The sequence below is a fragment of the Dasypus novemcinctus genome, chromosome 23 (assembly GCF_030445035.2).
Source record: "Dasypus novemcinctus isolate mDasNov1 chromosome 23, mDasNov1.1.hap2, whole genome shotgun sequence".
Lineage (NCBI taxonomy): Eukaryota > Metazoa > Chordata > Mammalia > Cingulata > Dasypodidae > Dasypus > Dasypus novemcinctus.
The window spans coordinates 30,555,482-30,580,018 of record NC_080695.1 but is presented as its reverse complement, the minus strand read 5'-3'; the positions used below and the strand labels follow the sequence as shown (position 1 = coordinate 30,580,018).

General features: G+C 40.2%; 1 protein-coding gene across 4 annotated transcripts in view; it reads right to left on the bottom strand.

Moving 5' to 3' along the window:
* XPO6 (exportin 6) overlaps window positions 1-24,537 on the bottom strand; it is a 154,790-nt gene that overhangs the window by 3,174 nt on the left and 127,079 nt on the right. For all 4 annotated transcript variants that reach the window (XM_004461429.5, XM_012526323.4, XM_071211217.1 and 1 more), the window contains 10 exons: window positions 22,014-22,106; window positions 20,779-20,923; window positions 15,358-15,504; window positions 14,281-14,470; window positions 6,123-6,278; window positions 4,901-5,015; window positions 4,557-4,728; window positions 2,703-2,864; window positions 792-890; window positions 397-627 (listed from right to left, as the gene is read on the bottom strand). In XM_004461429.5, coding sequence (XP_004461486.1) covers window positions 397-627; window positions 792-890; window positions 2,703-2,864; window positions 4,557-4,728; window positions 4,901-5,015; window positions 6,123-6,278; window positions 14,281-14,470; window positions 15,358-15,504; window positions 20,779-20,923; window positions 22,014-22,106 — 1,510 coding nt within the window. The remainder of the gene's footprint in view (window positions 1-396; window positions 628-791; window positions 891-2,702; window positions 2,865-4,556; window positions 4,729-4,900; window positions 5,016-6,122; window positions 6,279-14,280; window positions 14,471-15,357; window positions 15,505-20,778; window positions 20,924-22,013; window positions 22,107-24,537) is intronic.

Below are 24,537 nucleotides of genomic sequence, written 5' to 3'. Positions count from 1 at the left end.
ACTACCAAGCACCAATCTCCTCAGTCTAACTGCAAGTCTACAAGTTCAGGCAAAGAGTGACAGGTGTGGCTTCAATCATGTTTTCATGCTACCCCTGTGGTGGCTCATCACCCATGTAGAAATAGTGGATCCAGTCAGAGGTGTGCTCTTACAGGGCAGCTAAGTTCAAAGAAGCCGAAATTGACTGCTGGAGCCTGGAACTGGGGAGCCCAGTGGCTGCAACTAAGAACAAACTTGCTGCAGAAGCCAAACCTGGGAAAGGAGCAGGTTCCCCTCAATCCAACCACAGTACCCAAAGGCCAGCATGCCACAGAGTGGGCCTTTCCACCCTTCCATGTGCCCTAAGGCAGCCTGCCCCGTCCTGCTCTCCCTTTAGGCTGATATTTCTCTCCTCACCCGATCCATCTTGAAATTCCGCCCCAGCACACTTTTCTGGTTGGCATCCACACCATCACAACTGGTCAGGAACTCTGGGAGAAAGGCTGCAAAGAAGCCATCGAAGTCAACAGAAGCCATGTTGTAAATGGCAATGCCAATCTCCTCCTGCAGAAGGTCGTGAGATTTGTGAACCAGGACCTGGAGCAGGACATTCACAAACTGGAACAGCATGGTGGTCCGGAAGATCTTCTGCAGACAGAGACCAGGGTAAGAAGCGGCCATGAGGGCCTGTCCTAGGTCCCAACCTGCTTCTGGTCACATTCCCCAGCTAGTGACCTGAAGAGCCTGGGGCTCAGCCTCAGCCCGTGCCCATTCTGACGGAAAAAACTTTTTAAGAGAGCTGGGGTACTTGCCTTGTGGTACAGTTTCTGCTTGGTGTTAAGAGTCTCCAAGTAGAACAGATTTTGTTTAAATAGGTGGATATCAGGCTGGAGAAAGGACTGTCCAAAAGCCTAGGAAATAAAAGGACCATTTTAGAAAGTACGTTTTAGCACCCTCAGACCAAGCCCTTCTAGGGTGCCTATCCAATGCCTTACAACAAGCGGCTCCCTGTGCCAATGGCTGGGGGGAAATGGGGAGTGGAGAGGATGGGACAGGGACAAACCACTGTCTCAGTTTTTCTGGACTGTCTGGCCAGGTCTTTAAAGAGCTCCTCTTTGGCCTCATCTCATCATCAATGTTCCCACTGGGCCTTACTTCTTAGTTTGGTCTCATCTTGGCTCTTTTGTGAAAAACTTCCAAAAATCCTTCAGTGGGACCTGCCTTTGAACCCTGCTGTATAATGGAATCACCATGATGACTAATAGGTTTTATTTATTCATTTTTAAAAATCAGATTAAAGTATCATAAGCAGTAAAATTCACCCCTTTTAGTTTTACCACATATAGTCATATAACCACTGTCACAATCAAGGCATAGAACATTTCCATCTCCACAGAAAGTTTCCTCGTGCCCCTTGTAGTCAATCTCTCTCCCCACCCCCAGGTAACCAGTTTTCTGTCCCTATAGTTTTGCCTTTTCCAGAATGTCATAATGGAATCAAATAGTACATAGCCTTTGGTTTCTTTTGCCTAGCGTATGTATCTGAAATTCATCCATGTTGCTGTTTGCATCAATGATATGTCTCTCTTTATTGCTGAGTAGTATTTTATTGCATGCATATACCAGTTTTTTTTTTAATCCCTTCACCAGCTGATTTAAGATACTTGGATAGTTTCTGGTTTTTCAAAATTATGGGGGAAAAAAAAGCTGCTATCACCATTTGCGTACGGGCTGTATGAACATGTTTTATTTATCTCGGGTAGAATATTTAGAAGTGGGGTTGCTAGGTCATATAGTAAGTGTATGTTTAACTTTTTAAGAAACTGTTTTCAAAGTAGCTTTTACCATTACTGAGTGGGGTGTCAGGCAAATTATTCTGCAAAAAAAAGTCTTAAGCACAAAGTCAGAGTTTAAGAGAGAAGGAGGGGAGCAAACACTTGGTAGAACTCTCTCTGCCTGCCCCCCACCCACTGCTGTGAGGAGCAGCAGAGGGCATGTACTGGGGGGATGGGGTTGGGGGGAAAGAACTCTCTACCTAGGCCTGAGCTTAGAAGAGAAAAGTTGTACAACTGAGTAAAGGACATAGGAGAGGACTGGAATACAGCCAGAGAGTGGTCTGCTGTCCTACCTCAGTCAGTCCCCTTGGACAGCTCCCTCGACAGGGTGTAGGAATAGCAGCACATGGCCTGAAAGTGAGTACTAACTCAATGCACAATGTTTCTTGCAACATGTTATGAGCCAGAATGTCCTGGGGGACTTCTGAAACTGCAGATCACTGGAACTCTCTCCCAGAGATTTTGATTGGTCAAGTTTTTAGTTAAGGAGGGTCCCAGGTAATTCTGATGGAGGCAGTCTCTCCACACTTGGGGAAACGCTGCTAGAAAGAAGTAATTGGAACATGTACCACATACCAGTACTTTGTGTATGTTATCTCACAACAAACCTGTGAAAGAGGAAGTATTTCAGTATTCTAGATGAAGAGACTGCAGTTCTAAGAAATTAATTAACTTCACAGGCACTAGGAGGTAGAGCTGAGCTGATCCTGATCCAGGAACAAGAGACTTCAAAGACAGTACTTGTGGCAGTGGCCAGGTTAGAGGACGAGGAACCATATGCTAGAGAAGCGAACCAAGGGAAAGAGAGGCCAACAGACCCAGGGGGTGTCCAGAATGAGGCTCATCTGTTCAGATCATGTAGTAGTTACACTGGCTCTTCCAAGTTACCTGCATGATGGCACTGAATTGAGGCTCATTCTCCATCTGTTCCTCAGCAATCCCCCTCTGGACACTGGCCAGGACAGTGGACTTGAAGAAGTACCTCCAGTTGTGATGGAGCGTCCGGAAGAGGAGCTCAAAGAGCTCAGCCTTCACATCAGGGGATGGGCGCTATGGAGACACATATACACTCTCAAACTTCCCTCCTATGCTCAGGGAGCCACTCAGCCTGGGCCCAGAGGAACAAAGAAGCTTAAGAGATGCCTGGTAACAGTGGCGTGTCAGACATTCCACCCACACTTTTCTCATTTCCTGCAGTGAAATTATCAAGCCCCCCGTGATCTGGCAGTTTAAACCTAGAGTGCTTCAGCAGAGACAGGGCCCATATCTGAGACAGAATGTGATGTTGGTGCCAAGGGGCCCTTTTTCTGATGGAAGCACTCAAGTTTTTAAGCTAGGAAAAAAGGCTTGTAAATGGAAAAACAATTAGGAATATGGATTTTCTGTTCAGAAAGACGATTCGCTCTATCATCATCTTGGTTGTATTGTTCCTTTTCCCACGATTAAAAAAAAAAAAAATGCTGTCCAAGGTAACTTGTCAGTCTTACGTAACCCGAGGCTGAAGACAAATAAGATGCAGAATTGTCTGCCTTAAAAGGGGTTCTGCCCTCTACAAAAAAGGGAAGTCTATGATTAAAGGGCACTTAGGAACTACAAAGAGAAAGGTGCAAGAGGCCCTTCTGGTGGAGGCAGTGGGCCACAATAATTGCTCTCTGGACCTGTCTCTTTTACTGGCAGCAAGGATTCTGGGAGAAGCCAGAAAGGGGAGAGGAGGCAAGGCTCAGCAATATTATCTAACTTAGCCAAAAATCTCCAAATCATGCCAGGTCACATTATTCCAGATGTCCCCTCAGAATTTAAAAATTTAATTTCCAGATAAATTCAATTCAGCCCTCATTAAAATTACATCGAGACCAGATCACAAGAGTCCATGCCAGGGACCCTCCCAGGACCCAAGTGTATTAGACAATGCAAAGCAGCTGAACCTACTGTCAGCCTTAGTTTAGAGAGATAACAAGGTCAGCTCTTATTTACATGGTTTTTCACATAAAATTTAAGCCAAAACTACTTCCCTTAAAGAAAATAAGTCCTTTTTTTCCCTGGCCTTGCTGGAGGTGACAGAAAAAAAGGGATTCTTTGCATTTCCCCCTGTTGGTGGGCATGGGTGCTAGGGGGACCCCTGTAGCCCAGGACCCCTGCCCATGGCCGGCTTCCGGCTGATGAACATACTTTTGTATATTTTAAGGAAGCCAGGCTGTTTTGTGAATAAAACAAATGCATGTTTGTGTTAAAAAGCAAAACAAAAACAAAAACAAAACAAAACAAAAAACAAAACAAGAAAATACTCTGGATCTTGTCATGCTATTTTCTAAGAAGGCAAAAAACTTTCCTTTAACATTGAAAGATCTGTTTGAACAGTTCCAAAACTTTCCCTTATATCTTCGAGACTATGAATGTTTTTAATAAGAAAGTGTATTTGTTATAATGTACTGTAAAAACCATACTCACTTCAAGTTATAAAATTGCCATAGGAGACTGATCTTACCACCAATCTTGTAATGATTAACCTTCTATCTTTGCACTAAACTAGTTCTAATGAACTCAATCAATATAAAAAGATTTTACAGAGCTAAAGGCATTCTTTCTTGTAAAAAAACAACTTTATAAGAAAATTTAAATAACTAACTTCAAAACACAATAAATGAATGAATAAATAAATAAATAAATACAATGCATTTTCCTTGATAGTCCACCCTTCCCCCATCAATGGGAAACAGCCCAGGGTGCCTGAAGCCCTCATACCTCTGCAATGATGGGGTACACCTGCTCCATGCACAGGGCAATGATGCTGGGGAGGAAGGGCTTGAACACCTGGCCAGGCTCCTGGACCACCACCTGCAGGATCTTCAGGAACTTCTCCACCACCCGGCAGCCAGTGCTACCTTCGTGGAGGATGCTCTCAGCCAACTGTTCTCTATGTTCAAGAGTAAACCACATCATAACTGAGGATATGTTTTTAGGGGGACAAGCACAAAACCCAACACTTGCAGCAAGTGAAGAAAAAGGGCAAAACATGCAACACTTTGCAGTAAGGTCCTATGACTTTTCACTTGGAATCTGAAAACTATAGGCAGGTCTGTGGTTACCTGGTAAACATATTGAGGAAAGTCTGTATGATCTGCCCCGTGAAAGGCACACCCATCTGTACTCTAAGGCCTCGAAATAAAGTGAGGAAGAAGCTCAGCATCTCATCGGTCACATCTAAATAAAGGGACAATGAAAATGATCAAAAGTATGCTCACAGGGATAAGCAGAAGCCCTTTGCTTGGTCAACTTTCTTTTGCAATCTGTATTACCACCTCTCTCTAAAGTGTTCTGCTGGAAGAAATTTCCCCAACACCATCAGGGCCAATGTAAAGTGGAAAATGATGAAGGACAGGCTGAGAAAATAGCTTTGGTATAATAACCCTCTACCTAATGACTTGTTACAGGAAATGAAGGTCATCTGGAAGCCTCCCTCACTGCTCAGCATCCAGCCACATTCAGAGTTTTCATTGCAGGTGGATCATTTTGTGCTCACACTGATGAAATTATTCAATTGGGTCAACACCTGAGAGCTTTAGCCATTTCTGTGACCAATAATCCCTACAGTTAGGTTAGGGGTTAAGTGGACAAAAGTGGATAATGAGGGTATATTCAGGGTGCATGGCCCTGATCCATTAAATGGATTAACTGTAGAAAATACTGGTTACATTTAGTGCAGTTCCACTTCCAGATCTAAGCAATCATCTTTTACGGTACATTTTGGCTCTAACCACACATATTCTGCTTGCAAGAGGCAATCCATTATCTGCTGACTGAAAAGTCCCTGATATTCTTCTCATTAGACTGGTAAGACTACTGTGAATACCCTTGTGGGGAGTCAGGCATGTACTTCCCCAGAGCCAGAGAGCCTTGACCAGTGACTGACAGAGTCAGAGAAGGAGACAATCTCCACAAAACTCACCGTGCCTCTTTGTAAATAGCACTCATCTGAAAAAGTTCTCTTTTCTCTTTTGACTGATGTCCCTGATTACTCTCATCCATTTACCTTCCACACCAGGGAAGGCAAAAACACAGACTGTGCAGGAGGCCCCAAACGACAGCGGCCGAGGCCCACCCTGCAGGCTCTGCTGCACTTTTCCAAGGGGCCAAGGCCCCAGACTCCCCTAATGAACACCACCCCCCTCTGCCTTCAGCATCAGCTTTCTCTCTGTTTGAGCAAGGCAAGTGTTGCATGATGCAGACACAGTGTGCTCCACAGATTAAGCAGCTATTCTGGCTCCTGTGAGCACCATCCACCAGTGAGGCCTCCAAGCTGACACCTACCTGGCTGATGAATAAAAGCTGGGAAGAGGGCCAGGGAGACCTGAACGGATTCCTGCAATGACTGGTAGCAGATCTGTCGGGACTTGGTGGATTCCCCAGAGATATTCTCCACAATATCTTCTAAGACACTTAGGGTCTGGTGGATAATCACTTTGGCTGCAAGTCAAGATAAGGTTGCATGTTATGACTTGTCCGAACATGGAAGCAGGTTAAGGAAGAACATAAGGAAGAGGAAGAAATTTGCAAAAGACAATCACAAAGAAGTCTTTCTAAAGGAATACAGAAAGCCTCTCTGGAGTAAGTTATAAATCCCTCTCTCTGTATCCCATCCTTTTTCTGTATTTTTTTCTTTGCTGCCAGGACTCCAAGTGTCTGCCTGTCTGCTCAATGTTTTTGCCTCTATACTGCGTCTACCCACCAAAAGCAACTCCAGAGAAGATAAGATCATATTAGGCCACTTGGGTGCCTTGGACTTAGTAAAGACTATAAGATGGGTCAACAGACTGATGAAAAAATAAGCTTCAGAAGGCAATTACCACAGGCAGATCAAACTTCTTCAATTCTAGATACTACTCTAGCCTGGTAATTCAAAGACACCCTACTATGTAAATCTACTGGTGCTAGTTTCAGGAATAAGTGGCCTGCTCAATCCTTGGTCTGTTAGGCCTGTGGCCTGAAAATATTCCTAATTACTGTTCCAGTATTGTGTTATGTTGCATGCATGTTGTCACTGACAATGTATAATTCTAACAATGCACTGAGTTCACTATGACTTCCAGAGAGCACACAGGGAGAAGAGAGATAGTGGTTGGCAAACAGACAATAGTTCAGAAACAAGAGTCTGGCATCACAGAGCCCTGGATATGAAGCACAGACAGTCATCAGACAGCTCTGTGACCTGGGACAGAATCCCCATCAGTACCCTGGGGATGACCTACAGCCCCTCCGCCGTGCCCATCACCCCCTCTTGCTGGGCTGCTAGAAGGATTGCAGACAAGGTTTGGAACAATTCTAACAAAGAATGTGGCATATGAGAGAGTCCAGGAGAGGGAGGCCGTCCCCATTTGCAAGCATGGGGCTGATACGTAGACATGGAGCATCCCACCAGCCTCCCCAGGAGACTCCTATGGCTCAGCCTGAGCCTCACAGACCTCTAGCGGCTCAACCAAAGTAGGGTGGAGAGTGCCACCTTCCACAAGGCAGCACTCTCTGGATCACTATGAACCCTACTTGCCAGCTTACATCTTTTATCTAACTCTACTGTCCTTCTGTCCACATAGCCATTTATTATAAAAGTAAAATATTACACAGAGGCTCTCTGTGCTTAGAAGAGCCAGCATCAAATCTCAGCACATATTTCCATCCTTCTCTCCCACTTCTCAGCAAGCGCTGTTCTTTCCCCCCATGTCTCAATTAATTCTTTTTACCTGCCTAACTAAACTGGCATGTTCTTAAATTCTTCTATGTGACATAGCCAAGAACCTAGAGGAATTCAACACTTCCCTGGCTTCATTTGGAAAGCGTCACCCAGGAAGTTTGGAAGTAAGTAACCCTCCCCAACACCTGGCAAGGACTGGGGTATCTAAACTTTCAATTATAGCATGTCTGTGCCCTCTTTTGGTTCTGCCATTTTAAAGGGGTTCCTTGATAGGCTCCCACAGGACCTAAACTCGGTCTGCCTAGACTTCCAGCTCCCTCTTTAGAGGGGATATGGGCGAATTACTACACCGTGTAGAAACAAGGAAGTTCTGGGGGCGTTAGACTCATGCTTGGGAATGTGGCCTAAGTAGAGCAGAAGTCCACTGGGAGGTTACCAGGTCCTCTTGGTGAGTTCAGAATGGCTATCACCTGTTGTATCGTTTCCTTAGGCCACCAGCTAACTCGTTTTACTTAGAAGCATCTTTAATCTTTCAACTACTGCTGTCTTCATTTTGGGTCTGTCAGATGCTTTAGACAGGAGACTCACTTAAGAAATACAATCAGAAATGAAAGGGAGGGCTGTTACAACTGACCCCACGGAAATAAAAAGGGTTATAAGAGGATATTATGAAAAACTATACCAACAAACTAAACAACCTAGATCAAGAGTTCTTAACCTTTTTTGTTCCATGGACCCCTTCATCAGTCAGGTGAAAACCACAGATCTTACTAAGTTCACAATATACTGTGCATTATTTAATAAACATATCACACCTGCACCAACACATCCCCACAAGAATGTTTTTTTGAATTTCAATTCAAGCTCACAGACCCCTTGTTAAGAACCCTGACCTAGATGAAATGGACAAATTCCTAGAAATGCACAAACAACCTACACTGATGCTACAAAAAATTTAAGAACTTAGCAAACCAGTCACATTTAAAGAGAATGAATCAATCATTAAAAATCTCCCAACAAAGAAAAGTCCAGGACCAGATGACTTCATAGGTGAATTCTACCAAGTATTTCAAACCTGTTTAACTCTTCCAATCCTGTTTAAACTCTTCCAAAAAATTGAAGAGGAGGGAAAATTACCCAATACATTTCATTAAGCCAACATCACCCTAAGTAGCAAACAAAGCCAGATAAAGACACTACAAGAAGAGAAAATGACAGACCAGTCTCTCTAATGAGCTTAGATGCAAAACTTCTCAACAAAAACTTGCAAATCAAATTCAACAGCGTATCAAATGATTTACACATCATAACCAAGTGAGATTTATTCCTGGTATGCAAGGCTGGTTCAACCTAAGAAAATCAATCAATGTAATACATCACATTAACAAATTGAAGGAAAAACTCCACATGATCATCTCAATCAATGCAGAAAAGGCATCTGATAAAATCCAGCATTCTTTCTTGATGAAACACTTCAAATGATAGGAATAGAAGGAAAGCTCCTCAATATGTATAAGGCATATATGAAAAACCCACAGCCAACATCATACTCAATGGGTAGAGGCTGAAAGCTTTCCTCTAAGATCAGGACCATTGTTATTCAACATTGTAACTAGAAGTTCTAGTTAAAGCAATTAGACAAGAAAAAAAAAAAGGCATCCAATAGGAAAAGAGGAAGTAAAACTCATTTTTTGCAGATGACATGATCCTATATTTAGAAAATTCTGAAAATCTACAATAAAGCTACTTGAGCTAAGTTCAGCAAAGTGGCAGGATACAAGACCAATACACAAAAATGAGTACTGTTTTTGTACATTAGTATTGAACAATCTGAGGAGGAAATGGGGAAAATTTCCATTTCAATAGCAACAAAAATACTCAAATACCTAGGAATCAATTTAAGCAAAGTACAGCACCTATATGCAGAAAACAAAACAATGCTAAAAAAAAAATTAATGAATACCTAAAAAGAAAAATATTCCATGTCCGTGCATTCAAAGACTAAATATTGTGAAGATGTCAATCCTACTCGAACTGATTTATAGATTCAATGCAATGTCAATCAAAATTCCAATAGCTTACTTTATAGAAGTAGAAAAGGCAATTACCAAATTCATCTGGAAGGGAAAGTACACCTGTATAGCCATAAGCATTCTAAAAAAGAACAACAACATGGGAGGAATTTTACTGCCTTACCTTGAAACATATTACAAAGCAACAGTCATCAAAACAGCGTGGTACTGGCATAAAGACAGACACACTGATCAGTGGAATAGAAATGAAAATCTAGAAATAAACCTTCACCTCTATAGTCAACTGGTTTTTGACAAACCCACCACAGTCTCTTCAACAAATGGTGCTGGAAAAATGGATATCTATAACCGAAGGAATGAAAGAGGACCCCTATCTCACTCCCTATACAAAAATCAACTCAAAGTGGACCAAAGATCTAAATATAAAAGCCAGGATAAAACTACTAATGTAGGGAAACACCTTCAAGACCTTGTGGAACAAGGTTATTTCTTGGACCTTACACCCAAAGCATGTGCAACAAAAGGAAAAATAGATAAATGGGACCTCCTCAAAATTAAACACTTTTGTATCTCATAGGACTTTGTCAGAAAGGTGGAAAGGCAGCCAACTGAATGGGAGGAAATATTTGGAAATCACATGTCCAATAATGGTTTCATATCCATATCCATGTTGATATGCTTAACAATAAAAAGGCAAATGACCCAATTTAAAAATGGGCAAAAGACTTGAATAGACATTTGACAAAGAAGAAATACAAATGGCAAAAAAAAAAAACACATGAAAAAATGTGCAACATCACTAATGATTAGGGAAATGCAAATCAAAACTAGGTATCTAATAGGTATCATTTCATACCTATTAGAACAGCCACGATTAAAAAGAGGATGTGGAGAGATAGGAACACTTACTCACTGTTGGTGGGAATGCAGAATGGTACAGCCACTATGGAGGACTGTTTGGCAGTTCCTAAAGAAGGTGAACATAGATTTGCCATGTGCTCCTTCAATATCACTACTGGGTATATACTGAGAAGAACTGAGAGCAGTGACACAAATAGACATCCGTTCATAGCGGCATTATTCGCGATTGCTAAAAGCTGGAAACAACTCAGGTGTCCATCAACCAATGAATGGATAAGCTGTGGTGTATTCACACAATGGAATATTATGCAGGTGTAGGAAGAAATGAAGTTGTAAAGCATGTGACAACATGGATGAACCTGGACAACGTTATGTTGCGTGAAGCAAGCCAGACATAAGAGGACAAATACTTTATGCTACTACAAATTAAATATATTTTGTAACATATTATACAATCCCATTTATATAAAATGTGAATATAAATCCATTTAAAAAGATAAAATTTGATTAGTGGTTATATAGGGCTAGGGAAGGCATGCTAAGGGGTGTGGAGTTTTTCTTTTTGGAGTAATGAAATAATTCTAAAATTTTTTGTGATGATGAATGCATAACATTGTGATTATACTAAAAGCCACTGATTATGCACTTTAGAGAGATCGTATGGAATGGGAATATATCTCAATAAAAACTGTTTAATAAATAAATTGCGCATGAATAGCCAGAAATAGCAGTTATGCACAAGAGAGGAAAAAAAGGAGATTGAGAGATGAATTTTCTTGTTCGGTTTTTTTTTTTGTCCTTTTGTTAAAGATTTAATTTTTAAAAAATTTATTTCTCTCCCCTTCCTCCTCCACCCCAGTTATCTGCTCTCTGTGTCCATTCACTGTGTGTTCTTCTGTGTCCGCTTGTATTCCTGTCAGCGGCACCAGGAATCTGTGTCTCTCTTTGCTGCATCAGCTCTCCGTGTGTGCAGCGCCACTCCTGGGTGGGCTGCACTTTTTTCGCACAGGGCGGCTCTTCTTGCAGGGCATACTCCTTGCGTGTGGGGTTCCCCTATGCAGGGGGACCCTTTGTGTGGCACAGCACTCCTTGTGCACATCAGCACTGCCTATGGGCCAGCTCACCACATGGGTCAGAGGCCCTGGGTTTGAACCCTGAACCTCCCATGTGGTAGGCAGACGCTGTATCAGTTGAGCCAAATCTGCTTCCCTGTCTGGTTTTTATTATTATTGAAATAATGAAAATGCTCTAATAATGACTGAAGTGATGAATGCACAACTATGTGATTATAACAAATACCATCGATTGTATACTTTGGATGAACTGTATGCTTTATTAATACGTATAGTAAAACTGATTTGTTAAATATATAAGTATTATACAAAGCTAGACCCATAATGCTTAATACTGTGGCATACACAGTAAAAACCCACTCACTCACAACTTCTACAAGCTCATGGACTTATACTGAGCCAGGAAATCACACAGAAGTGAGGCAGCAGGAAGTTCACATCACCCCCTATGTGTTATTCTTGCCAAATGTTTAACCTGAATATTAATCAAGAAGAAACAATCCAGATGATGAGGCATTCCACAAGAATGTGGGCCTGGACTCTTCAAAACTGTCCATGTCATGAAAGACAAAAAATGAGGGTACTTTTTTATATTATAGGAGACTAAAGAGATGTAACAACCAAATACAATGCATGATCACTGATTATATCCTGGATTTTTTAAAAGAGCAAAAGGACTTGTGACAACTGGGAAAATCAACAGTAAATATCTTGATTGTGTCGATGAGTTTCAGTTCTATAGGAGAATATCTTGTTCTTCGATATAGAGATAAATGTTAAGAATTCATGGATAAAGCCTGCAACTTTCTTTAAATGGCTCAGTAGTGAAAAAACATGTGTGGAAGAGAGGGAAAGGGGAGGGGAAAAGAGGGAGGGAAAGAAAGCAAACGTGGCAAAATATTAATAATTGGTGAGCCTCAGTGAAAGATATACAGTTGTCAATTTTTTAATTCTTTCAATTATTCTATAGGCTTGAAAATTTTTCTAAGTATGAAAATAAGGATAGCAAAAAGAAAACTTTCCAAGCCTTCATCTCATCACAGATGAAATGAAGATAAGAAGATATAACTCCCAGAGTTAAAGGAATGACTAAATGAGACAGTACGTATAAAGTTCTTAGCCCAGTGCCTGGCACATAGTAAACACTCAACAAACGTTAATTATATATTTAATTATCTTCGCTGAGGATATCAGTAAAGCTTTTCAGCAAATCTTCCTATCACTCTACTTTCCTGCACATGGTGGCACCCCGCCTCCTCAACTCTTCTGAAGTGAAGGCCTGGTCTTGTAACTTGCTGTGGCCAGCCAATGAAATGTGAGGGACAATGATATAAGTGTCACTTACAGCCAAAAGCTTTAAGAACCACTACAAAATTCCCCAATTGTCCCCTCACAGTCCCTCAGTGACTGTATAAGCTACACATGGAAATGGAGCTTTCATCAGCCTGAGTTCCTTTGACTCAAGTTATACAGGAAGTAAGAGCAAGAAACAATTGTTTTCTGGCATTCAGCCACTAAATTTTTGGGATTGTTATCACATAGCATAACCTAAATTATGCTGGCTGATATAAAATTACCATATGAGATGACATGAGAAAAGAAGACCATTTACACTGTTTCTAAAACTCGACTCCACAGTAGCTATATGACCCCTTGTATGACCCCCTACTTAATGTTCCGGTATCTCAGGTTCTTCATGGATAATTACCAGTACTCTAACTCACAAGGCTGATGTGAGAATTAAATGAATTACTGAATGGTAAAACACTTAAAACCAGGACTGGACAATATCAGACTTCTAAAGCTGATATTGGCGTCCTAGTTATTTGATGACAGATGGGAAATAGCCATGCAGTAGCCTAGCACATATATGCCCTAAGCCAGCTATCCCTATTCCAATTATATAACTATAAAATAAGTCTAAAATACATTTTAAAGTAGAAAAAAGGAAGACAAAAACAAAATAAATATTTTAAATGGTTATTTTCTAAAATATTAAAACTGGTAGGATTTAGCAGGTTTTTCCCCTTCTTTATACTATTCTTGTATAATAAGCATATAATTTCCTGATTATAGAAAGTAATGTTTTAAAAAAGAATGCTGGATATTTATTTCCATTCCTGTTATTTTACAAAGCATTTTTTGTTGACATTCTACAAATGACACTATCAAATTATGTTCCATTATTTTCTTATTGTGAAAATAGACATTTTAAAAAATATCTCTGTTAATATTTGTTATTTCAGGGAGATTTTTCAGAGAAATCTGATTCCTTCTAATTTGAAATACCAAGTTTTCCTAATTCATTTTTTTCTCCCCCTTTAATATAAACAAATAGATTTGAAGCACCTTTGTGAAGATACCAAACAATTATTATTATTTGGAAAAAGGTTAACAAAAATTTTAAGAGTTCTTAAATTCATTCTTCCCAGTTTATAGAGGTATACCGCTTTGTTTACTTATACAAGTATCTAAAATGGATCCATAATTGCAGCAGGGTTTATTTTAATGGCAGAAAGCACCACCAACAGTGCTTTCTGTGGACTTTTCTTTTAGGTCTCTAGCATTTTTTACACTTTAAATAAGAGAAGAGTCACCCTGCAATGGAAATACGTCCAGCCAATTTGTGAACCGCATTCCATGGAAAAGCAGATTCTGCCATGCTGGGTCTGATGCTTCCTCTTAGCAGCTGTGTGATTACGATAAATGTATTCACCTCATGAGCCTCACCTGAAAACCTCATCTGCCAAAAAGGAAAACTAATGCCTGTACTCCTCTTCTCCCCAGGCTATCCCAGCCAAAGGGTAACTTACTGCCATCCAGGGGCACCTTCCTCTGTGGAGCAATGGCATTAGGTTTTAGGCTGCGGTAATCCCGGGAGAGGGCAGAGATGAGGTTGGCATGGTTGATGGAGCGCACAGGCCACTGCTGTTCATTCTCAGGAAGGTTTGGCCATGGAAGCAGCAGGATGTTAGAGAGGGCTCGGCACACCAACACCTGAGCCTGGAAAAGACCCCCAAAGGCATCCATCCTGGTCAAAGAGTGGCAGACAGTGGAGCAGTCCCCACCCAAGACAGCCTTTGGCACCTACTGCATACTTTGAGCTCAGGCCCCCAGGCTCCTTTCTTATAACCTGGGCCAAGAGCTTTGATCCAACTCTTAAGGCAACCCAGGGAGAAGAAAAGAAATGAAGCAGTAATACCAAATCTAGGTCTAACCCAACCCAGAGTCAGCCTCAATACTTACTCCTGGTACTTGCATTTCTCTAACATGGTCTGTGAAGCATTACTGAAAGAGAAACCACACTGTGGACACTGAGTCTATCTTGTCCCTCAGCTGTTGGAAGAATTTCTTATAATCAGTGTGCCTCTGGTAACAGGTCAGAAGCAATACATTCACATTCCAGGGGCTCTTCAGTAACTGCTTTACCTCTCATTTCCACCCCCAACCCCTTTTTGTTTGTTTTCAAACTTCTAGCCTGAGCCTCCTTGGAGGATTCTAAGAAAATATGCTTGTCTGGAGCCTCTCAGCCCTAAAAATTAAAAAAAAACAAAGTAAGCAAACAATAAAAGAGACTGTTTGAACCAAAAAGAATGCAGAGAGGATTTTCATAATGCTGACCAAATTACCACTGCTCAAAGCAGCAAAATCTAACCTGTACATTGGGAGGACCTCTGTTACGACTGAATAGGCATACTGCCTGACTGCGTTAGGAAGGCCATTACAAGACATCACTGAGACTGCATTAATGACATGGCTGTAAGAAATCTGTTGGTATTGGCACAGCCTATAAGCTGAATGCAAAAAGGCAGGCCAGATTCTTCTTCTTCAGTTTCCCTGTGTCTGAACCACATGGCTCTGGGGATTAAAGAAGAACCCTGAGGCCTCACCTTATCGACAAGCCGTTGGGCAGAGGCATCAGTTATCCTGTTGAACACTTTCTGTACTGCAGGGATGCCGATTAGAAAGACTGGCCGCACAGTAGTGGCTAGTGAGACCAGTAAGTGGCACGCAGATAGTAGCAACTTGTCTTGGACCTGAGGAGGGAAGTGGACATGTCAGCTCGCTTCTATCCCTGTGATAGTAATAATAAAAGAACTGTGATGACACACCCTTCTCAAAAGGCAACCACAAGCTTCATAAGGTTCTTGGCTTCTAATGTATACCATGGAGGTGATCTCAAAAATTTTTCCTTGACGACTCTCAGCAATAAGGTGTCTGACAGTCTTTGCCATGTCCGCAGCTCCTGCCCTCAAGCCAGTTATCACCATCTCCAGGTTCTCCCTGGTCATGGTCACTGGAATCTTTGAACTCAATCTCTTCCCAGCTCAAAAATCTATAGGGATTCCCTATCAAGTAACTATTAAATCAAATTCCTTGGTTTATCATTCAAAATCCCCTCCCCTTCAAACAACTTGGATTTGTCATCTCATTCCTCTTGCTCCAACAAAGCCAAGGTATTCCCCCTCCACCCCCCTTTCACTCCAGCAACCACACCACAGTCTCATCTACTTCCTTTACCTCAACACACCTATCAAAAACTTTGGTTCTAGTACCTTCTGTCACCTTCAAATTAGCAAAAGAGAAAACTTTTTACAGATAGGATCTAACACTTGTAAGACTATGGTAAAAAGAGCACACCAAAACAAAGATGAGAGCATGTAGAAATATTTAGGAAAGAATATTTCTATCATTTCTTAGAAACACAAAACATTCCAAAATAACCTTTGGACCTGTAATCCCTAATTATTTTAAGGAAATTACCTAAAATCCAAGATAAAGCTATATTCATGAATACATACATTTCAGAATTATTTGTAATATTTAATTTATTGAAGTATATCACTCATACATAAACAATAAGTGTATAGAAATAATTGTGAACTTACAAAATAAACATATATAACATCATACAGTACTCTTGCACCTCACCCTACCACTAATACCTTGCATTGTTCTTAAATCTTTTAAACTAATGATTAAAGAGCACTGTCAAAATATTACTAACCAAATATTTTTCCCAAACCCAATTATCTTCATATCATTTACATATGAACATACATAAGCAATAAACGTATATAGTAAAAGTTGTGAACTTACAAAGCAAACATGCATACATCATACAGGGGTCCTATACATCAACCTCCATCACCTTGCATTATCGTTAGATGTTACAAATTATGAAAGAATGTTGTCAAAATCGTACTACTACGTATAGTCCTTATATTTGTTCCCCCAACCCACCCTATTATTTTTTAAATATATTTTTTATGACAGAAGTTGTAAACTTATAAAACAGTCATGCACATGTGCAGAATTCTCAAACAACACCCCTCTATCAACATATCACACTGTGTTGGAACATTTATTACAAATAATATAATATCATCTGATTATTACCATGTCCATGGTGTACATTTGGCACACATTTTTCCATAATGCCCCATTATAAATACAGTACATCTTTGGCATAGATGCAAGAATATTATATGATTACTGTTAACCACAGTCCACAGGTCACTCCAGTTGTATCTTTCCCATGCTCCTCCACATTCCCACCACCCTGCAATAGTAATGTACATTTGCTCGAGCTAACAAAGGACACTCTTGCATCTGTACCATCAACCACAATTCTCATCCACCTCTTGGTTTACTGTGCTTTTCTGTTGCCATAATATTCTCTAGCATTCTGTTAACTGGCAGTTACATACCTAGACTACCATTTTCAGCCACATCCCCATTTATAAACTAGCTGTTACTATGTGTTACCATCCATTCAATATATTTCCACACTTTTACAGGAAAGCTAATTAAAACTGTTACATACATTAAACATCAGTAGTCCATCTCAATCCTCCTCTTAGAATCCACCACCTACCACCAGGTCTTGAAGCTATTTTCCTACAATTTATTCTAGAAGCTTTATGGTTATTCACTTTATTTTTAGCTTTTTGATCCATTTTGAGTTAATTTTTCAATAAGGTATAAGATAGGGATCTGCTTTCCTTCTTTTGGCTATGGATTTCCAGTTCTTTCAGCACCATTTGTTGAATGGACTGTTCTGTCGAAGCTGAATGGGTTTGACAAGCTAGTCAAAAATCACTTGACCACACATATGAGGGTCTCTTTCTGAACCATAAATTTGGTTCCATTGGTCTATGTATCTGTCTTTATGCCAGTACCATGCTGTTTATACCACTACAGCTAGGTAATATAATTTTAAAAGTCTAGAGAGAAGAGTTCACTTTTCCTTTTTAACATGTTTCTGGCTATTCAGGATGACTTACACTTCCAAATAAATTTGATAATCATGTTTTCAATTTTTTTTTTTTTAATGCCAAGGATGTAGTTGGTGCTATAAGCTGTGGAGGCTCAAGTTGCCCTCATTACTCCAGGTACCGATGAAGCTTCTCTCAACTTTCTCCATCGCCAGGGGTAGGGACAGAGCCACAGCTGTGTGGAATAATCCAAGTCCTGCAGGCCTAGACTCTAGTTGCCCAGAGAGACTGAAGAAGCTCATGTCCCTTTCTCCCCTGCCTGGGTGGGGATGGAGCTGCAGGTGTGGGCAGCAATCTATGAAGTGCAGGTCCAAGGTAACTGCGGTTGCCCCAATAGACGTCAATTATTCAGTCTGTGCAGCCAAATATACCTGCAGTTACAGGGATAGGCTAGTGCCCGGCACACCAGCCTTCTCCCTGCCAGAGTTGGGGCTGACACCTAGGCTGCGGCTGCAGGCTAATCTGGATGAAAGAAACCGGTTCCTACTGTCACTGTGATTTTTGGTCAGCCTGGCTTCCCCTCATGCTAGGGGTAGAGTCAAAATGGCAGCTACCAGCCTTTTTCTGACCTGGGCAAGTTTAAACTTCAGCTGTTCTTAGAGTAATACTCTAGCCAGCCAAATTCAACAATCAGTAGGTGAAATCAGTGTCCAACCGTCTCCTCCTCCCCTGTTTTTGGCAAACGGAGCTTTCAAATTCCAGCCATAGAATAGCTCCTGGGACAGCTTGTGCTGCCAAGGTAGGGTGATCGCCGGCCTCCATGGCTTGGCCAGTAATATCCCAGAGAGGCTGGTGCAGGTCCCCTCAGCTTCCTACCTGCTGGAGTGGGGTTGGGGCTTATGCTTAGAGGTACATTCTGATCTGCATGGAAAGAAGCTGGTCCCTACCAATACTGTGATTTTCAGTGCACCCTGCTTCCCCTCATGCCAGGCAGAGAGTTAAGATGGTGGCTACCAGCCTCTTTCTGGCTTGGACAGGTTCAATCTTCATCTGTTCTCAGGATTATACTTTTGTCCGCTGAATTTACTCATCAATAGCTGAAGTTGGTGCCCAACTATTTATTCCTCCCCCATGTTGGGGAGGTGGAGCTTTCAATTCCAGCCACAGAACAGCTCCCAAGGCGGCTTGTGCCTCCAGTGGAGGATGGGCACTGGCCTCCGTGGCGTGGAGTGCTCTACTTATGAATCTTCTCTGCAGATGAGCAGTCTCCTCCTTCCATTCCTTCAAGGATGTGGCAGGATGTTCTTCTGGTCTCCTGGAGCCCCCAAACAGGTGCTTCAGCTAACTCCAGATAACTCTGGGTGTTTACTAACTGCATTGCAGCAGGAGCTGACTCTAGGAGCTCCTTATTCTGCCGCCATCTTGCTGATTGTCCCTAGATATTTATTTTCAATGGGGGCACCCTAAAAGTCCATCAATGGCTAGGTAAATTATTTAACATCCCCTTAATGGGATGTCATATAACTCTTTTACTAACTACATTTATAAACACACTATAAATATATGAAAAACAATAAATTACTTTGTGTTCAAAGTATTACAAGTGGTATGTGTGATTAAAACTAACAAACATTAGAATATAGGTCACCATAAAATAGAATAAGAGTCAGAGAATGGAACGCTGAGGGTTACTCTGTGCAGAATTGGTAAAAAGGTTGTTTATAAATCTTTTGGAAATGGGGAAAGCACATCACAGGGTTTGTAATTAGCATGTGCTATTATATGGGTATGACAGCAGTTGAAAAGGCAAAGTCCAAGGTCATGTATATTACTAGAAGGAAAGCTTAAAAATCTAACATGGAACTGTAGAGCATAGCGAAACCTCATGTGAAATATGAGTATGGGTAATATCACATATATAAGGCTGTTTTTCTTTGAAACTGAACCAATTATGTTAATGTTAAGCAAAAATACAACCAAGGCAAACTATGGACAATAGTATATACTAGTATATCAATCTTCCATTAAGAAATTAAAAAAAAAAAAAGGAACTATATTAAGTGAAAGAAACTAGACAAAAGGTACTGCATATATATGTTTGACTCCACTTACACAAAATATAAATACAAATAAACTAGAAAGAAAGATAGCAGCTATATATGACAGGGGAAGCATAGAGAGATTGGGAAGTGATTATTGAAAGGTGACCTTTTTTTTGGTCTGATTTTTATTATTATTATTGGAGTAATGAAAATGCTCTAAAAATGACTGAAGTGATGAATATATAACTCTGATTATACCTCTAATCGTAAACTTTGGATGGCTTGCATACTTTGGACAGATTGCATGCTTTATTAATATGTATCAATAAAACTAATTTTTTTAAAACTGTGAAAAAATAATAGAAACAATCACCTATATGTTCTAGAAACATAAACTGGCAGTCTTCTTAGAGGACAATTTAACACAATCTATCAAAATTTACATGGACATAATCTTTGATCCAGCAATGCCACTTTTAAGAATCCATCCTATAGGCCCCCTACCATATATATATGAAAATGTACATACAAGAACTATCATTATAGCCATATAAAATTTTTTTAATCTAAATTTAATTTGAAGAAAATGAAGTTGCTCTATACATATAAAGATCTCCAAGGAATATTGTTAAACCCAAGGAATATTGTTAAACAAAGGAAGCTGTATCTGTATCTATCTATAAACTTTTACTCATACATGTAAAGAAACAGAAAAATGTCTGGAAGGATATATAACCAACTGCTGACAGTAGTTACCTTGGGAAGGAAAATATCTGGAAGTGATCAAAGAATACCAAAACTTCTTAGTTTATATATTTGAACAATATTTTTTCACAATGATCATGTAATTCCTGTGGGATTTAGAAAACTAGAAAAATAAAGTTAGAATTGAATGTATACGGACTACAATGGAATAACACATAGCTGTGCTACAATAGTAAGAATTATGGGTCTCAGTTCTGTGTAATATTTTATTTTTATAATAAACAGTTCTCTGGGCCAGAGGATGCTCAGAGTGTTAGAGAAGAGGTGGGTTTCACCATTTCAGTACCTTGGTGCTGATGAGAGGTGTGATTGCATCCATGGTGGTAGAGATCAGTGAAACAAACTGCTGTGTATTCTGCCGATGAGCTTCACTGCAATATTGTGCTAACCAGTGAGAGTAAGCCTGGAGAGCAGCCAGGGACTGAGCATGCCTGTGAAAAGAAAAGAAGATGTAACTATAAAAATATACTAGCACTAAATCCATTTGCATAGGACAAGAATTCTGCCCTCTGTGCACTTCCTGTTCTATGTGAAAGCATAGACAGCATTTACTTGCTCACCTAGTGCCTAACTATGAAAATACTCATTATCTAAATATCACCACCACTCCGCAGAACACAGTAAGCAGTTAATGAATGATGACTGGATCAGCAAGCTTTTTCTGTAAAAACCAGAGTATAAATATTTTAGGTATTGCAGGCCATGCATTCTGTCACACTATGCCAGTCTGCCACTGTGATGCAAAAGCAGCCACAAACAATATGTGAATTAATAGGTGTGGCTGTGTTCCAATAAAACTTTATTTATAAAAGCAGATGGTAGGCCACATTTGACACTGGCTATAGCTTGCTAAACCCTGCTCTACTCTAGAGCAAGTCTCCTGGGCAGTGTAGTCTCTGGGATATGGTCTCAGCTCTAGTCCTCATCCCTCTATCCTCTAACCCCTCATCCCCTTCTACAATGTCCCTTTCCTAACGGCTTTCTATTGTCTACAGCGTTTCTCAGAGTGCAATCCCTGGGTGCCCTGCTTCAGAACAACCTGAAGTTAGTTCTAGTTTGATATGCAAATACTGAGTCTTAGACCATCCTGCCATAATCAGAATTTTCTGGATGTTTCCCAAGTAATTCTAATTCTTTTGTACCCCAGTTTCAGTCACTGGTCTATGGTCCCTACACACCAATCATTCAGTCTCATCTCCCACCATACAAATTGCTCACCACCTCCCTAAATGTGTAACTTTGCAACACTTCTGTGCCTTATCTTGTACAATTTTGGCCTCCTGAAATGTCTATTCCATACACCTTCTACCCCCAGCTCTCCTATGCCTGACAAATTCCTTTACTCCAACCACTCCTGCTACCAGACAGAATCAAACAATCTTTCTCTCTTTCTAGTCGAGGAATTGGGAGTTTTTCTACCCTTCATGGCAGCCACTAATGTTCCTTTTTACCCATAAACATATTTGAGAGCAGGGAACAAAGTCTTTCCTGAGACTGCACAAAGCACCACACTCTACTTACACGTCAATGAGGTCGGGTTTCAATACAGATGGCACAGCAGTTTCAATGTTGTACAATTTTATCTGAGAGCCATAGAGAGTTATTTTGACCAACCTGTTAGCAAAAAAGCAGGTCAGAAAGAACAATCAGTTTATGAACTATGGTAGTCTAAACAGGCAAGGTACAAAGGCCCCAAAGACAGACCAGGTATACCTTTTCATACAAAGAAGAATCAAGACCAGGCCCAGGCTTTCAATTTGATCCCAAGAAAATAATCTGAGACATGCATACAGATAGATGTACATACAAGGATGCCAACTAAAGCATTATTTATAATAGCAAAAATTCTTAAAATAAATACCCAACACAGAAGATGTAATATAATACAAATAAAAACAATGCTTAGAAGAACATTAGATGACAAATATTCAAGACATTTGAAGCATGAGAAGGCTACAACATATACATATACACAAAAATACATCCCAATTTTTTTAAAAAAATGTACATCTACTAACAGCAAAAAGACTGGAAGAATGTTGATCAAAAATATCCTTATAGGTTAGCACTTTCTTTGGGGGTAGGATGGATTAGATGGATTACAGATGAATTTTTCCCTCTACTTTTCTGTATATCCAAACTGTCTATAGTGAATTTATAATATATTTACAAACGAGGAAAAGAAAAAACTATTTTTAATAAAAGCATGACAATTAACCTAAATAGGTTGGTGTGGACCTTTCTATAAAATCTGTAATGATAAAAACCATCTTAGCTTTTATTTCAAATAATTTTTAAAAACAAATGTTTCAGGGGAGTAGATGGGTCTCAAACAGTTGAGTGCCTCCTTCCCACATGGGAGGTCCCGGGTTTGGTTCCTGGTGGCTCCTAAAATAAAAAGAAAATTTAACAAGCAAACAAACAAAAAAAACAAATCAAGGTAGCTGATGTGGCTCAGTGGGTAAGTACCAGCTTTCCACGTATGAGATATAAGAGGTCCAGGGTTCAATCCCTGGCCCCCGTCCCTCACCAAAAGAAAGAGAAAGTGTCAGATGGATAGATATGTGATAAGGCAGCTATAGTAAAATGTTTCCTGTAGAATCTAGGTAGTAGGTATACTTACACGGTACAATTCTTTCAACTTTTCTGAAGATTTGAAAATTTTTATGAGGAAACATTCAGGGTACAGGAAGGTATAAATGTTTCTAAAATAAAACTGAGATGTTTTAAACTTCTCAGTTTATTCTTGAACCCACTGGGTTGCTCAAGGGCTCACTGTACAGCAATGAGCATTAAATACAAAACTAACAGCCAGCTCTGCTGGGAGAGTAGAAAAACACCTGGGACCTGGCTAATTTCTCTCTGTGCTTACTCTGTAAGGAAACCTGGGAAGAGATCCAAGATGGACTCTAGGGAATATAGCCAGTGTTTTTTCCAATCCAGTAAAGTAGAGGTTCTTAAACTTTGCTGAGCATAAGAATCAAATGGAGAACTTAATAGAATTGCATACTCCCTGGACCTAAACCCACAGGCTGACACTTTAAGTGTGAGGAAAGGTCTGGAAATCTGTTATCTTTGAAAAGAATCCAGAGGACTGATGCATGTGGACCACATTCCGAAAAATTGTCCTCTCTGATGGGAGCAGAAATCAGGATTTTATTCCAACTAAGAAACTACAGGCATGAGCCATACATTTTTCAGGATTGGGAAGCAGTCAGAAACAGGCACTTCCAGGCAACCAAGAAAGTGAGGGGAAAGAGCCATGGCTTCCAAGTCAGGCCCGAGAAAAGGGGGTCGTGGTGGTGTGGACAACTAAGAATCAAAGCACTACCATCAGTAAGAAAGACTAGCGTGCACCTGGCACTTGATTCTTTGAGTCTTGTTTTACACTAAGAATTAACTTCTAAATGTCTTTAAATATTTCTTCTTTTAATATTCCTACACTTTAATATTAGGTTTTGTTTTATGTCACCTATATGTGAAAACACGGCTAATCACAAGCTATTAAGATTGTGTAGCCATAACAAGGAGACTCAAACTATTTTTAAATGAAGACAAAATAATAAAGTGTCTTTAAAAGCTGAACTTGCAAGCTTAAGCAAAGCTTTAAAAAAAGATACATATATATAAGAACCTATAAAATAATCACTCAGGATCTCTGATAAGTTACCTCATTGTAACTTTGAGATAAGAGCTATCTATACTGCTTCTCAGAGTATAAATTCAAATAATGGACATCTTATCTATGGATTTCAGAAAGGAAGATACACCCTATGTACTATAACTGCTAAACATACAGTGGAAACAGGCCTAGCACAGGAAGAACAGGAAAAACAGACTGTTAGTAGAAGTTCTGTAGTTTTGGAAAGAGCACAGCATTTGCAATTAGGAAACTGGTGAAAACCCATGTGCTGCCTCTTCAGAGCAGTATGATTTTAGGTGAGGTATTTATTATCTTTGAGCCAGTCTCCTCAACAATGAACGGCAATATCTATCTCTTAAAGTCTAGATGGAAACGCAATAAAATATGCAAAAACACTTGAAT